The sequence below is a fragment of the Acartia tonsa genome, chromosome 11 (assembly GCF_053477335.1).
Source record: "Acartia tonsa isolate MP-2025a chromosome 11, ASM5347733v1, whole genome shotgun sequence".
Classification (NCBI taxonomy): Eukaryota; Metazoa; Arthropoda; class Copepoda; order Calanoida; family Acartiidae; genus Acartia; species Acartia tonsa.
Window position 1 is genome coordinate 26,973,975 of NC_137270.1, and position 14,573 is coordinate 26,988,547.

A 14,573-nucleotide genomic window follows, 5' to 3' on the forward strand; every position below is an offset into this window, starting at 1 on the left:
CATTAAGTCAAATTAATAAGAAAAGAAGCATTTATTCCGGAAATAACACAAAAATTAAATTAAATCGCATTTTTAAAAATCCAATACATCACATTTATGCAGCACAAATTGACGTAGGGAAAATTATTTTTTTTACATTATTTAATATTAAATGTTTGTTTGTCATAGCAGTTTAAACAATGAATTTTAGTTTATTCTATTATAGATATATGATTTATTAATAAGTAATATTTGGGAATAAATAATTTTAAAATTGCTTCACAATTTCTTTTTACAAAATATTAAGAAAGAACGAACAAGAATTTCGACAGTTTTAGGTGAGAAATATTAAGTTAGAATAAAAAGCTAAAAAAATGATTTTTATAATAACTTAGTACTTAAATGTCTTTTGACGGGCAAAAGGTGTTGTGAGCTGCCAATCAAACGACATAGGTATATCTATATCAATGGCTACAAGTGTGTTGTTTATTGGTAGCGTAGCTACTCTATAATTTAAATGCCATCAATATCATCGGCGAGATTGTCGTCAGAACCACTCTCATCGCTGCTGCCGACCTGAAATAAAATTGAAGTATTAAAAAATTGAAAATCAATTTATTTAGACAACTGATTTAGAATTAATTTAATAGGCATAATCATTCAGATCAATGCTAAATAATAGGTTATTTTCATTTCAACCGATACACAATAGCCCGCAAAGGTTATTTAAGAAAACAGCTTAAAGGTTATTCTAAGATCAACACTCCCCGCAAATATCTTTTTCGTCACATGAAAACAACTAGGTATATTAGTTAAGGAGCTTACACTTTTTTCTTCTTTACGTTTTTTTTATAACCTTCCCTTGCGATTTCATTTCAAACTATTGAACAGGAAAAAATATGCAAATCACTAAATTGCATTTCGTGCAACTTCCCCTTTTGTTAAAATACTAAAATTGGATGTTCAATATATCCCTCCTCCCTCAAGTGCCTGTAGGGGCGTAGCAAAAAGCACAAAACTAAACTCACCTCGTCGAACTCGATATCATCGTCCATTTCACCGGCGCCGAGGTCGACAATTTCATTGATCTTGACGCTCTCGGGGAACTCGCCGTAGGACTTCAGATTTCTCGCCTCGTCAGCTGAAAATAATAAATTTAAAATGTTTGGAACGCAGCAATAACGATTTATTCTAGTATCAAGTACCTAGTACCTTTTAATTGTTAAAAGGATCTTAAAAAACCAAAAAGCAAATTGAATTCTTCATTTTAAGTAAGATTTGCATAGGTACTGGAAAGATTTTAAGCCATTTTATAATCTAAGTCCTAGTATACTGTAAGAACCAGCTCGTTCCTACTGCTGCTATGTCTTATCGCCTAAATAGCAACAGCACTTTTTAGCGTCTTCTAATATCCTATTTCACCTTAATTCACAATTAGCCCACAAATAACAATTTGGTAATTTTAGAGTGTGTGTAGACTTACCATAATAGTAAAAAAAAACCTGTTTATTGATGCAACAAAAAGTACCTGAATACTTGAGAATAACGTCAGCCTTGGCGTCCTGGAAGTCTCGAAGACCTGAACACATAAAAAATATTATATAGAAAACTAAATTGGACATAAAATACGTGGATATATTCACCGAAGAAAATTATGGTTGCTCATAAGAACCTAGGTAATTTTTAGGTCAGTTCCTCTTCCCAGTAGAACGGGAGGGGATGGGATGGGATGACGGAGATGGAAGGGTAACATTATTTAATCCAGCCAGTAGTATCACTTTATTAGAGATCATGAAAATATGGTGCAACATATCAATTAACACTAAAGACAGTCTAGACTCGCAGCTACATAAAATAACGATACCCTCCATCCACCCCATCCCCTCAACTCCTGCTGGATGATGAAACGGACCAAAAATGAAGCCCATTTTAGCTACCTAAATTGACGACAAATTTTACACTGTCAATATTAGTGATGGGAATCCGGATCCGGAATCCGAATCCGGAATCCGCCCAATTTTCGAATTTGAATCCGGATCCGGAATCCGTTTTTTATAGCGGATTCCGGATTCTAAATTGGTAGGCTAAATTTGAACACAGTAATAGTGTCTGACTGATTATGACGTAACAAAAAAAATTAGCCAATGAGAGGCCACTATAAATTTTACCATTGGTCAATAACGGCCTCTCATTGGCTAATTTTTTTGTTACGTCATAATCAGTCAGACACTATTACTGTGTTCCTAAATTTAATTTAAATAGGTTAGAAAATACCAAGCACATTTTTAGGACATACGTAGCACTTAAATTTTTTTCTACATAACAAATTCTAATAATTACTAATAGTAATGTAATGTAAATGTTTTAGTTATGCTGGAAGTCAACACTTTAAACAAATCAAGGCTTCAACCAAGTAACATAGTGATAAATTAACGAAAAAAGCTATCCCTCTGTGACGGACGGCCTTTGAAAATACTGCTAGAATCCGGAATCCGAATCCGGAATCCGCCAAAAATAAGAATCCGGAATCCGCAAGAATCCGTCACTTTTTTTGACGGATTCCTTCAGAATCCGGAATCCGAATCCGGCCCAAAAATTCGACGGATTCCCATCCCTAGTCAATATATCCACGTATTCTATATCCATTGCTTTACTAGCATGAAACTAAATAAAAGCTGGTATCAATCGGTTCTAAATTCTAATCCAGCGGATATCAATAGGTTGCGATGCCATACAGTATACTGGAAATGTATTTACCAATGAGAATGATGTCAGACTGATTGATCCAGACCTTCTTTCTCAGCTTTCCTCTGCAAATAATGAAAAAATTAAGTTTTTTTATCCATTGAAAGGAAGGAGGCGGATGTGCCACTTTTTGAAACCAAAACTAAAAGTTAACAAAGGAACTCAACTAAAAAAGAGTTACAGGTCTGAGATTTTGCATGACAGTTGCTTTATAGGGGTACAATATGGAACTGTGAAGAAACGGCGGCGCAACCGCCGAAAACCGCCGTTTCCCGCCGATTTTTTTTTGCAATTTCTCGGCGGTTTTCGGCGGTTGCGCCGCCGTTTCTTCACTGTTCCATATTGTAACCTTAAAAAGCAACTGCCATGCAAAATCTCAGACCTGTAACTCTTTTTTTAGTTGAGTTCCTTTGACTTTTAGTTTTGGTTTCAAAAAGTGGCACATCCGCCTCCCCCCTTTGAAATCCATTTAATGGACCCCTTGGTTCGCATGGAATTATATTTATACCTAGCAAAAATAGTGTTTCATTACATTAATATAAAACACGGCAACGAAAAGACATTACCATAGGGGGGGTTCATATATCTAAATGTTTATTATCCAAATGATATGAAAATGATAAAAGCCTTAAAAATTTTAAAATAAATGCACGATGAATTATTTTTAGTTTATTCTAAGAAAGACGGCTACAATGTATTGACTAAATGCACACATACATTAGGAATCTTAACTTTGAATTTTAGATGTCTGTATTTAATAGCAGCGGATCTTATTGACTAAATGACGGACATACATAAAGGATTACATAGGACCTGCGCTACTAAAAAAAAGGAAAATCTACCTGATATGACAGAGACGCTTGGTTCCATCAAAGCACATGGCCTCCAGACGGCCATTGCCCAACATTTTGGTCACCTATATATAGATACTAAGTTAGCCTCGGATAGTCTAGAGGACGGAATAAACTGAGATATCATATTTTTGTACGTCTCTGAACCAAACCTTGCTTAATGACATTATGTTGAAATAATGTTTGAATACTAATATTATGGAACCAAATACAAATAAGATAACGTGTTAATACAACTTTGAGTACAAGTAATTTACAGTCCAATGTCCCCTCCCTGCTCTGCGAAGCTTACCTGGGCATATTCTTGTCCGTCCTCCTTGAATACAAGCTCTCTCTTCAGCCCTTCATTCTCGTTCTTTCCCCTCCTCCTGTTCTTTCCTCCCTTTCCCTTATTCTTGGGCATGGTGCACTAGTTTTCTTCTAACTGTTAAAACCTGAAAATGAAATCTTTGTTATTATGTCTAACATAAGAAGGTAGGTATTATTTGCAACTTAGATTGCTGCCAAAGGCTTCCCTAAGTATGTATGAGGGTGGGAAGGTAAAGGAATAATCCCCCCCACCCCAAAAATATCAACCCCAATTTAAAAAAAAAATATCTTTATCTCCACTGTCTGTCTAAAGATTTGTTCGACCATTCGCTAACATTTATTGAAGTTTTTACTTTGCTGATTTGTGATCAAATATATCCCATTAAGAGAAAAGTTAAGAACCACACTGAGACACACAAAAAAATTACCTTAAAACTTGACTGCCGTAGCACTTGTAGTTTAAATTCACGTTAATAAACTGGATTGGTTTGTTTTCAGAATTGAATTTTTATTTCTTCTTACTGACCTCCTCTAAAATAGATAGGGCTGTGAGATGATATTCTAGAGAATCCAAGAGCATCATCCACTTGTAATAGGATGCAATACTCAAATAAAAATGCACACTATAGAACATTGTTAAATTTTTCATGATGTTTTGTGTAACAGATTCATACTTCTTAAAAATTGTAGGAACTCTTATCATTACCAGAGAGTCCCTATGACTGTCCAATATTTGTAATGGTATAATAATCCTATTCACTTGATTTATTTACATTCCTTAGTTTATAAGGTATAATTTTAAAAAAAAGAATTTAGTCTTAAAAATGTAACTAGGTCCATATAAGCATGCGGTTTGACTTTTTGGATATGGATAGATTAGATAGATTACAGATTTTTCGTCAAGACTTGAATGATAAATGCGTTGCTACTTTAGGTGTATTTGTTAATGTTACGTTTGTCCGATTTTATGGTATGACAAGCTTTGATATTTGGATGTAATCAACTTTGTATCATACAGACCTGAGAGCAAGAACCAAATGAAGAACAGAACCGCCTTGAACTTTGTAGTCAGCAGCAGTTTTCTCGTCGTTCATCTGCTTACCTAAAATTCATGAGAAATACTAGTAAATAATATACATGATCTCGAGCCAGCCTACTTAGTGATGACGCGTGTAAATCTTGAAAAACTTTAAAATAAAATCCTTTACTATTTTATGACAAAAAACTTAGGTATTTAATATGAATTATAGGCTAATTCAACAAAAGCAAGCCATTCTAAAGTCTATAAATTCAATTCACTTTTAATACTTACCTACACAAGAGAAAAAAAGGACATTCAGCTAAAATGATTTTATCCCTAAAATCAGCATAATTTTTTTTTGTCCGCATAGGAGAAAAATTAATCATTCGAAAGGAGCTATATTAATTTTGTCCCTGACGAGTAAAACACTAGAGGGAGAAAGGGTTAAATAACAAATAACTGTATCTCCCCATCGCAACCGTCTTGTGCAACCTTCCTATTGGGTCATTAAAAATCAACCAATTGTGTCCCTTATATTATTATTAACACAGCCAAGTAGCAGAAAATAATTTAGAAAGAGACGAAAAAGGTCTTTGAAAAATGAAGGGAGGAAGTTGTATGTATACCTATACATCTATAATAAAAATCTGTTTCCCTTACAAACTTACCAGAAAAGATGAGTCTCTGTTGTGGTGGAGGAATACCTTCCTTCTCTTCAACACGTTCCTTTATACGCTCAACCTTGTCTGTGGGCTCAATATCAATTTCGATTTCTTTGCCTAAAAATAAATAAGTTTGTGTATCTATCTATGTATTTATTTGTATGTCCGCTTAGATCTCGCTAACCACTGAACCGGTTAAGTTATTCATTTAAGGAAAACTTTTAAATAGCTCCCGTCAGTGTTGTGGAGATGTCATAGTTTGCCGGAGCCATTATTTTCAAAGCGGCTCCAGCTCCGGGGATAGTTTTAAAAATAAATGGCGTTATCCTCTTCAAGATATTTTTTTCGATTTCAAAAATTTTCATACTTTATAAGAAAAAAAAGATTATAAACTGAACGACATTTGTTTACTAAAATTTAGCTTTAATACCAGCTCTGGAATAGGTTGCCATTACTCAATAATACAGTTTTCTCGCAGCGCATATGTTCATGCGAAATAAGACGTATTTTTTCTTCAGTCAAGATTTCCCTGATCCAGCTAATAATGTGATGTTTAGGCATAACATGTACGGTTCCACCGTTTGACAGCTGGCAGCTTTTAACATACATGGCTTTAATCAGATAATCGTTCCCGGGAACATTTTACCATGAATTACACTAGATCCGATAAAGTGTACTCACCAGTGAGGGTCTTCACTTTGATAAGCATCCTGGCAAATTTTATACGGACATATTAGCCGCGATATTTTACCAAACTCTGAAACATAAAGGTATTAGATAAAAGATTCATTATTAATTGGATCTTGCAGCAGCTTATCAAGTTGTACAATAAAATGTGTTTTGTAGCGGACTCAAATAAGATCCTCCCCCATCCCCACCTCTCTGCTATTGACCAATGAATGACGGGGAAGATAGCAACCTAAATTGACAATTTTACCACTGACATAATTTCAGAGTGTGACATGTTCTACATTCATTCATTAGAAATAAACTGGAGTAATTTGAGGTTTGAGCATTGAATGGATTTTAGACAGTGCAGAGTTACACTGCATGGTACCCAAAATCTCTCAATACGACGTTATCTAAGTAATTCTTAGGCAGAAAATTTTGGGTACTTTTAAAGATTTTAGTATACAAAATGGTAACTTTGTTGTCATAGATGTTGGGTACTAAAACATTTTAATGCCCATGGTCTTATCCCTGATTTCAATGTTCCATGTGCTACAAAAGCCAGCTGTTAGCCCAAAAAATAGTATACGGCCAAACTCAAATTCTTGCAAAAGTAACATGTAATAGATATTTAATAAGCATAGGAATTCGAAAACAAGCGAAAATGGCATAAAACCACCTTCTAAATATTCTTTCAATAGAAAAAAAAATTATCTTACAGTTACACAAAATTAACGCAGACAACATAAAATAATAACAATTTAATAGTAAAACTTAAGGAAATGGAATAATTAGTCACTAAATACAAAGAAAACACTATATAACAAAAAACATGTCAAAAAATGATGAAAAAATGAGTCAACTTTTGAGACTCATGCCGATCAGTTGAAAGGAATGGACTAAACATGTTCCCAGAATAATATTTTTGTTGACGCCATTTTAGGTCTAAAATCTATTTACAATAGATTTATTACATCCAGATGGTCAATCATACAAAATTATCAGTCTAAATTAAAAAGGATTTTTAAATGTATAATTAACAATTATATATACTATATTGACCGATATAATAATTGGTTTATTCCTTTACGTTTTACGTTGATTCATTAATTTTAATGGGGATCTAGGCTTTCTACATTAATTATATTTTAATACTTTTTTCCTTTAAAAAAACCATAAAAATTGAAATATTCGAAGAAAAAACATACATTTCTGTACAATTATTGAAAAGATACTTTTGGCCGGTAAATTTTTGATCTGGCGACATATTTCTGGAGTGTGTGGAAAATGTCTGCCATGCTGGCGAATACAGGGCAGTCAACTTTTTAAAAATATTTTCCAAACTAAATAAAAAAACGCCTTTTTTCGAATTTAAACATTATTCGAATCGATGGAAGTAGAATAAGTTTTCTATTCGATTAAAAATAATAAAAATTATGAAAAAGTTGTTACACAGTCTCTAAAATCTAGAATTGTAGTTGGTCAAAAAGTTACTTGACAAAACATCCCATATTGGAACACAAAGGGAAAAAATATGCACCGAGAGAATTTGTGGGAGATTATTTTCGATTGAACTGGCGCGCTTTCTTGGATTGAATGTAGAGGTCGGTCACTCAGGTCATTCCAATATTGTCTGTCTGTCTTGCATCCATGTGCATAACATCAATTGACTGCCCTCTCACTCACTAATCACCCTTCCTGACATTTATATCAGTTACAAAAGGCATAATTTTGTATCATCATTGTGGAATTGGATAGCCATTGTCTATCCTTTAGATCCCTGAATAATAATACAAATTTACCAAAGAGAAAGTTTTTTTCTGATCTAAATTAAATTTAAACCAAAAGAAAATGTTATCAAAAATTAGTTTGTTACATTTTAAAAACATTATTATTTTGCCAAACAGTCCAGGACAATTCTAACATGACAGCATTAACTGACATCAGTAATAGTTTAAATCTTACTTTGCTACTCTACTAGTAGATGTAGTAAGGGACAAGTCTTGAGTGTATTATTGAGTTACTTCACTCCTAAGATATGTTTGGCAGTGGCGTGCGAACCGAAGGGGGCATTTGGGGCAATCGCCCCCCTCTAGCGACCAAAACGCCCCCCCCCTGCCCCCCCCCTAGCAACCGCCCCCCCTGCCCCCCCCTAAATGTTAAAAAATGCCCCATTTTGCCCCCCCCTTGTCAACAAAAATGCCCCTTTTTGCCCCCTACCCTACACACAGCTATCCTCAACAGTTTAGCGGATTTATAACCAACACGCTCCAAGCGGTCAATGGATCCTAAAAATAGACAAACTTGCTGAATCATACCTGGTTTTACATAAATTATACCTGCTCCTTCTTCGGGACTATAGGCTTTTAAAGATTTTCACTTAAATTACCCTATTATTTGACTTAAAAATAGCGTTCGACAAGACATCCTGTCGCTGTTTATAAGTTTTAATACAAAAAAGATGTTATTATTTTCTTTTAAGGCCATCCAAATGTCTTTTATTAGATTTAAATTTAACCGATATAATTGTTATTGGTTCCCTCTGCCGATTCTATCCATATTTCATGAAATTAAAACCATATGAAAGAGTTGACGAGAAAATAAGAAAAGTGTTGAGGGGATAAGTAAAAACTAAGTTAATGATAGAGGTATAGTATTAAGACTAAAGTAATTTTATCTAATATAAGGTTTAACAAGGTTAACCTCAAGAAAAACGTAAATATAATGGTGGGACAAAGTAAATTATAAAGTAAATGATCAGTTAAGTTGTCATAATAAATAGGAAATAGAAATAAAAGAAAAAAATGATAGGAGAATATATAAGAAAACCGAGAAACCCTTAAATATAAATATAAAAAATGTAGCATGACCAACAGACTGACAGACAAAGTAAGTTCGTTGTATGCTGTTACTTTTTGTTAAGGGATACAAAAATTGACTTATCTATCTGAAATAGTATTGGTTAAAATTAAATTTTACCATATTGTTATGGACTGACAGACAAGATGAATTATAAAGTAGTTCTGCTACTAACCCGCAACTATGGCTCGTCATGTAGCGCATCCGCTCTTCGTTGGGGATGTGATAGGTTTGCGGTACAATTAAAGAAGTTAAAAATTGTTCCTACTGTTACTATATTAGGTGCGCGGCATAAATAGTTAGAGTAGGGAGACAGGAATCTAAAGGGATAAGACAATGACTTATAAAGTGATGTAAATCCCCAATGATGATACACAAATTTACCCCTTATTTAGCTAACACTTAGTGGTTGAAAAGCTTGGAAACTCAACTTAAATACCAATCAATCAAAACTTAATAAAAGTCTCCAAAGTTGTAAGCAAACAAATAAGAAAACACTATTATAAAACTTTTGCTACAGCCCAATGTCCCCTTTCCCTTCTCAGACAAAGTGTTGGTTGTCTGTTGAATGTTACTTAAATGAATATCTAACAGTGAACGGTAGAGCTCCCATGACAAGCGCGCGGATTTTGAAATTAAAAGATAAACCCACCCCAATTAGGTAATATTTTCGCTATTAAAAACTTAAAACACATAGATGAATTTATGTTAAGTATACTCTGCTAACTTAATTTGAAGTCAAATAAGCTGCATGATCATATTTCTACCATCCACTTTCTTATATTATGCCTGGAGTAAAAATCCAATTATAATATATAGGTTAGTACTCTAGCCTATAACTTTTCCTCAAGATAAAAATACAGTTAATCTTTAAGATGATTGTAAATTTCTTTGCTATTAATTATAGCATACTGTTGAAAATCGGTATGCAAAAGATAAATTTCTTGTCAAGTTTCACAATTATCATTTTTATCTCTTGATAAAAGGTGTTGGGCGTTATATACCAAAAATATTTGATGCAGTTATCAGTAAGTATACAAACAGCAGGTCAACAGTCTTTAGATTTATGAAATAATATTAAATATGTATTAGATTGTAGTTCACAGCCCAAAAAAACGCGCGAACAGAGGTTAGTGGGTTAAACTAAGCACTACTTTTATTCCTCAAAAAATAAAAATCATCCTGTGGTAAACATGCTGCTACTTTTGTTTTCCATAAATTGTTACATGTCTTTTATTACTATAAATAAACATATGGTTGCCCTTTAACATCCAGGGGATTTGTATTCAAAATGGAAGGAAAAGGCAGAAAAATAGCCTAAAACCATTCTGAGACCGATTTAAATTTTCCATTATTTCGAGAATTCAATCAAATCATTAGTTATTGAAATCTTAAGCTAGCTACAAACAAAAAAAACCTTAAAACTTTAAAAAATAGAATAAGTATAAAATACATTTTACATTTGTGCCAATAAAAAAATTTGATCCTAAATTCATGTTAGTATATTATACTGTAATCTTAGGCAATATAATTATTTTTTAGGAACCGCTATTCTTGACTAGCTGGAAAATTAAACGTACACTAGATCATTTTCTGATGATATTTTTTTCTTACTGCCCTGTAATTTACTAATTACATTTCATATTTTGTTTTGATATCTATTTCAGCTTAAAACTGTAGTCATAATGTCACCAATCCTACTTTATAAAGTAGTAAGTTTTTTTGGGTCATGTAAAGGAAACGAAGTTGCGGGTTTCGTCGTATTTTAACAGTAGCTTTTGAAAGGTTATATTAGGTTAGGTTAGGCGATTGCCCCGCAAGGTTAGGCAATTGGCCCCGCCGGGTTAGAGCACCAGCAGGAGCTAGAAATAGGATAAAAGCTAATGTGAAAATATAACGAAAACCGCAACTTTGTTTCCTTCACATTAGCCAGTTTGTTTTATAAAGCTTAAGATCTGAAAAGTTGTTAGGTTGTACTTTTCAAGAAAGCACAATAAATTTTTTTTTAGTTATTTTAGGCTATTTTCCTCCTCCCCCGCCTTACCTAGAGGATCAGGTTGACCAATTAGTAATCTTATAATGTTAAGTAGTAAGTTTTGTGAATGTATGAATTAACATTCTAATATTTGAATGGTAATTTTGTATAAAAACAAACACTGTAAATAATGGTTTTAGCAAACGCTGTTAACAATTTTATCAATATATTAAATGCAAATGACTCCTTTTTTGTAATAAAACGTGTAAACAGCTCGACAGGATGTCTTGTCGAACGCTATTTTTAAGTCAAATAATAGGGTAATTTAAGTGAAAATCTTTAAAAGCCTATAGTCCCGAAGAAGGAGCAGGTATAATTTAGGTAAAACCAGGTATGATTCAACAAGTATGTCTATTTTTAGGATCCATTGACCGCTTGGAGCGTGTTGGTTATAAATCCGCTAAACTGTTGAGGATAGCTGTGTACAAAAAGCAAAAACTATCCCAGTTTCCAAAAAAAAAAGATCAAGAAATACTCCAAAAAAAAAATTTTGGCGCTTCGCACCAAACAGACAGTTACTATTCATTTAACCTTACCAAATTTTTTAATTAGTGTAGAAATTAGGTTATAATCTTTTTTCACTGAACATAACAAACCAGGTTATAGGAAGTATTTTATTTTGTATAATATAAACTTTTTACCAAAGAAATTTTGTACATCCCCAATGATGATACACAAAATTACCCCTTATATAGATTACAATTAGTGGATGAAATGTATGGAAACTCGACTTAATTAACCAACCAATCAAAATTCCATTAAAGTCCCCAAAGTTGTTGAGCCAACGAATAAGAAAAGGGGGGGGGGGAAATGTGGTGACTCGTGCCACGACATACCAGCAATTTTATTTTGGGTGCTACTCCCTTAGTTTTAGAGATAATTGGGTGAAATCTTTTGGGCTGGGTCACTAATTACCCCAACTAGAGGTATCTTTCAAAAAAAACGGCGGCGGGTCCGCCGCTCTCGCCGTTCGCCGCCAAAAATTTTTTTTTTATTGCATTTCTCGCCGAATTAGGCAATTTGGAATCATTTGAGACCATGTTATTTTTTTCAAAAATTTTTCCCCTTATAACCAACCCTGCGGGGGGACTTAGTCATTTTTTTCAAATTCTCGTTTATCAAGGTATATCTTAAATTCAGTGCTTCTCCTGTGCTTTTAAAGATATTTAAAATCTTTTGAGGTAGATCAGCAAAAAAATATTTGAATAAAAAATGGCGGCGGTACCACCGCTCCCGCCATCCACCGCCATTTTCCGCCGCCCACAGGACGGCTTGTAAGGGGAAAAATTTTTGAAAAAAATAATATGGTCTCAAATGATTCCAAATTGCCTAATTCGGCGAGAAAAGCAATAAAAAAATTTTTGGCGGCGGCAGCGGAAAATGGCGGTGGACGGCGGGAGCGGCGGTACCGCCGCCATTTTTTATTCAAATATTTTTTACTGATCTACCTCAAAATGTTTTGTCTCAATATCTTTAAAAGCTTAGGAGAGGCACTGAATTTAAGATATACCTTAATAAACGAGAATTTGAAAAAAATGACGAAGTCCCCCCGCAGGGTTGGTTATAAGGGGAAAAATTTTTGAAAAAAATAACATGGTCTCAAATGATTCCAAATTGCCTAATTCGGCGAGAAATGCAATAAAAAAATTTTTGGCGGCGGCGGCGGAAATTGGCGGTGGACGGCGGGAGCGGCGGTACCGCCGCCATTTTTTATTCAAATATTTTTTACTGATCTACCTCAAAAGGTTTTGTCTCAATATCTTTAAAAGCTTAGCAGAGGCACTGAATTTAAGATATACCTTGATAAACGAGAATTTGAAAAAAATGACGAAGTCCCCCCGCAGGGTTGGTTATAAGGGGAAAAATTTTTGAAAAAAATAACATGGTCTCAAATGATTCCAAATTGCCTAATTCAGCGAGAAATGCAATAAAAAAAATTTTGGCGGCGGCGGCGGAAATTGGCGGTGGACGGCGGGAGCGGCGGTACCGCCGCCATTTTTTATTCAAATATTTTTTACTGATCTACCTCAAAAGGTTTTGTCTCAATATCTTTAAAAGCTTAGGAGAGGCACTGAATTTAAGATATACCTTGATAAACGAGAATTTGAAAAAAATGACTAAGTCCCCCCGCAGGGTTGGTTATAAGGGGAAAAATTTTTGAAAAAAATAACATGGTCTCAAATGATTCCAAATTGCCTAATTCGGCGAGAAATGCAATAAAAAAAAATTTTTTGGCGGCGGCGGAAAATGGCGGCGAACGGCGGGAGCGGCGGACCCGCCGCCGTTTTTTTTGAAAGATACCTCTAGTTGGGGTAATTAGTGACCCAGCCCAAAAGATTTCACCCAATTATCTCTAAAACTAAGGGAGTAGCACCCAAAATAAAATTGCTGGTATGTCGTGGCACGAGTCACCACATTTTCCCCCCCCCCTTTTATATGAAATATTGGGGACTAGTGTAATAAATAGCCCAAAAAACCCTCCCTCCCTGCATATTTGAAGAAAAAAATTTGCGCTTCGCGCCCTTCCAAATGGTTTCTGCTATGAAATATTGGGGACTAGTGTTAAAAATAGCCCAAAAACCCCTCCCTCCCTGCATATTTGAAGAACAAAATTTGCGCTTCGCGCCCTTCTAAATGGTTTCTGCTATGAAATATTGGGGACTAGTGTAATAGATAAAAAACCCCTCCCTCCCTGCATATTTGAAGAAAAAAATTTGTGCTTCGCGCCCTTCCAAATGGTTTCTGCTATGAAATATTGGGGACTAGTGTAATAAATAGCCCAAAAACCCCTCCCTCCCTGCATATTTGAAGAAAAAAATTTGCGCTTCGCGCCCTTCCAAATGGTTTCTGCTATGAAATATTGGGGACTAGTGTAATAAATAGCCCAAAAACCCCTCCCTCCCTGCATATTTGAAGAAAAAAATTTGCGCTTCGCGCCCTTCCAAATGGTTTCTGCTATGAAATATTGGGGACTAGTGTAATAAATAGCCCAAAAACCCCTCCCTCCCTGCACATTTGAAGAAAAAAATTTGCGCTTTGCGCCTTTCCAAATGGTTTCTGCTTTTTATCACAATGAAAGGACAAGTAATTTTTTTTATTTTTTACACAGTTCATTATATCTTTGATTTTTATGGTACGATAAATTTTTTTGTGGATTAAAATATTTAAAAAAATTAAATTTCTCGCTGTTTCGAGGATCCAGTATGTAATTTACTTTGACTGCATCACACAAAATACAGGAAAAAGGATTTGTGACTTTTCTACCTAAAATATATATTTATTTCAACAGATGCTCTTTAAATCTACTTGTCTGTATTCTTATTAATGATTTTTTGTGCTTTGCTACTTAAAGATGTTGTCATCCTTGTTGTCAAACAATAAAGAAATATTTAATATCATTTTTTCATATTAGGATAATTTTTGGTAAATTATTTCCAAAATGA

The 14,573-nt window shown here is 34.3% G+C and overlaps 1 protein-coding gene across 1 annotated transcript; it reads right to left on the reverse strand.

The window, feature by feature from the left end:
- Positions 1–12: 12 nt before the first annotated feature.
- Positions 13–4,421, reverse strand: eIF1A (eukaryotic translation initiation factor 1A). The gene is made up of 7 exons (XM_080177577.1): positions 4,313–4,421; positions 3,868–4,009; positions 3,567–3,640; positions 2,737–2,789; positions 1,508–1,558; positions 1,008–1,120; positions 13–555 (listed from the first exon to the last, which is right to left on the reverse strand). Exons 2-7 carry the CDS (start codon positions 3,976–3,978, stop codon positions 493–495), a joined length of 465 nt encoding a protein of 154 aa, XP_080033703.1. The 5' UTR covers positions 3,979–4,009; positions 4,313–4,421; the 3' UTR covers positions 13–492.
- Positions 4,422–14,573: the final 10,152 nt, after the last annotated feature.

Excerpts from the sequence above, each read along its gene's own strand:
- eIF1A (XM_080177577.1), bottom strand. The coding sequence starts at position 3,978 with ATGCCCAAGAATAAGGGAAAGGGAGGAAAGAACAGGAGGAGGGGAAAG. Across the intron at positions 2,790-3,566 it reads AAGCGTCTCTGTCATATCAG|AGGAAAGCTGAGAAAGAAGG; the intron begins GTAGATTTTCCT and ends CATTATTTGCAG. Across the intron at positions 556-1,007 it reads ATGATATCGAGTTCGACGAG|GTCGGCAGCAGCGATGAGAG; the intron begins GTGAGTTTAGTT and ends ATTTTATTTCAG.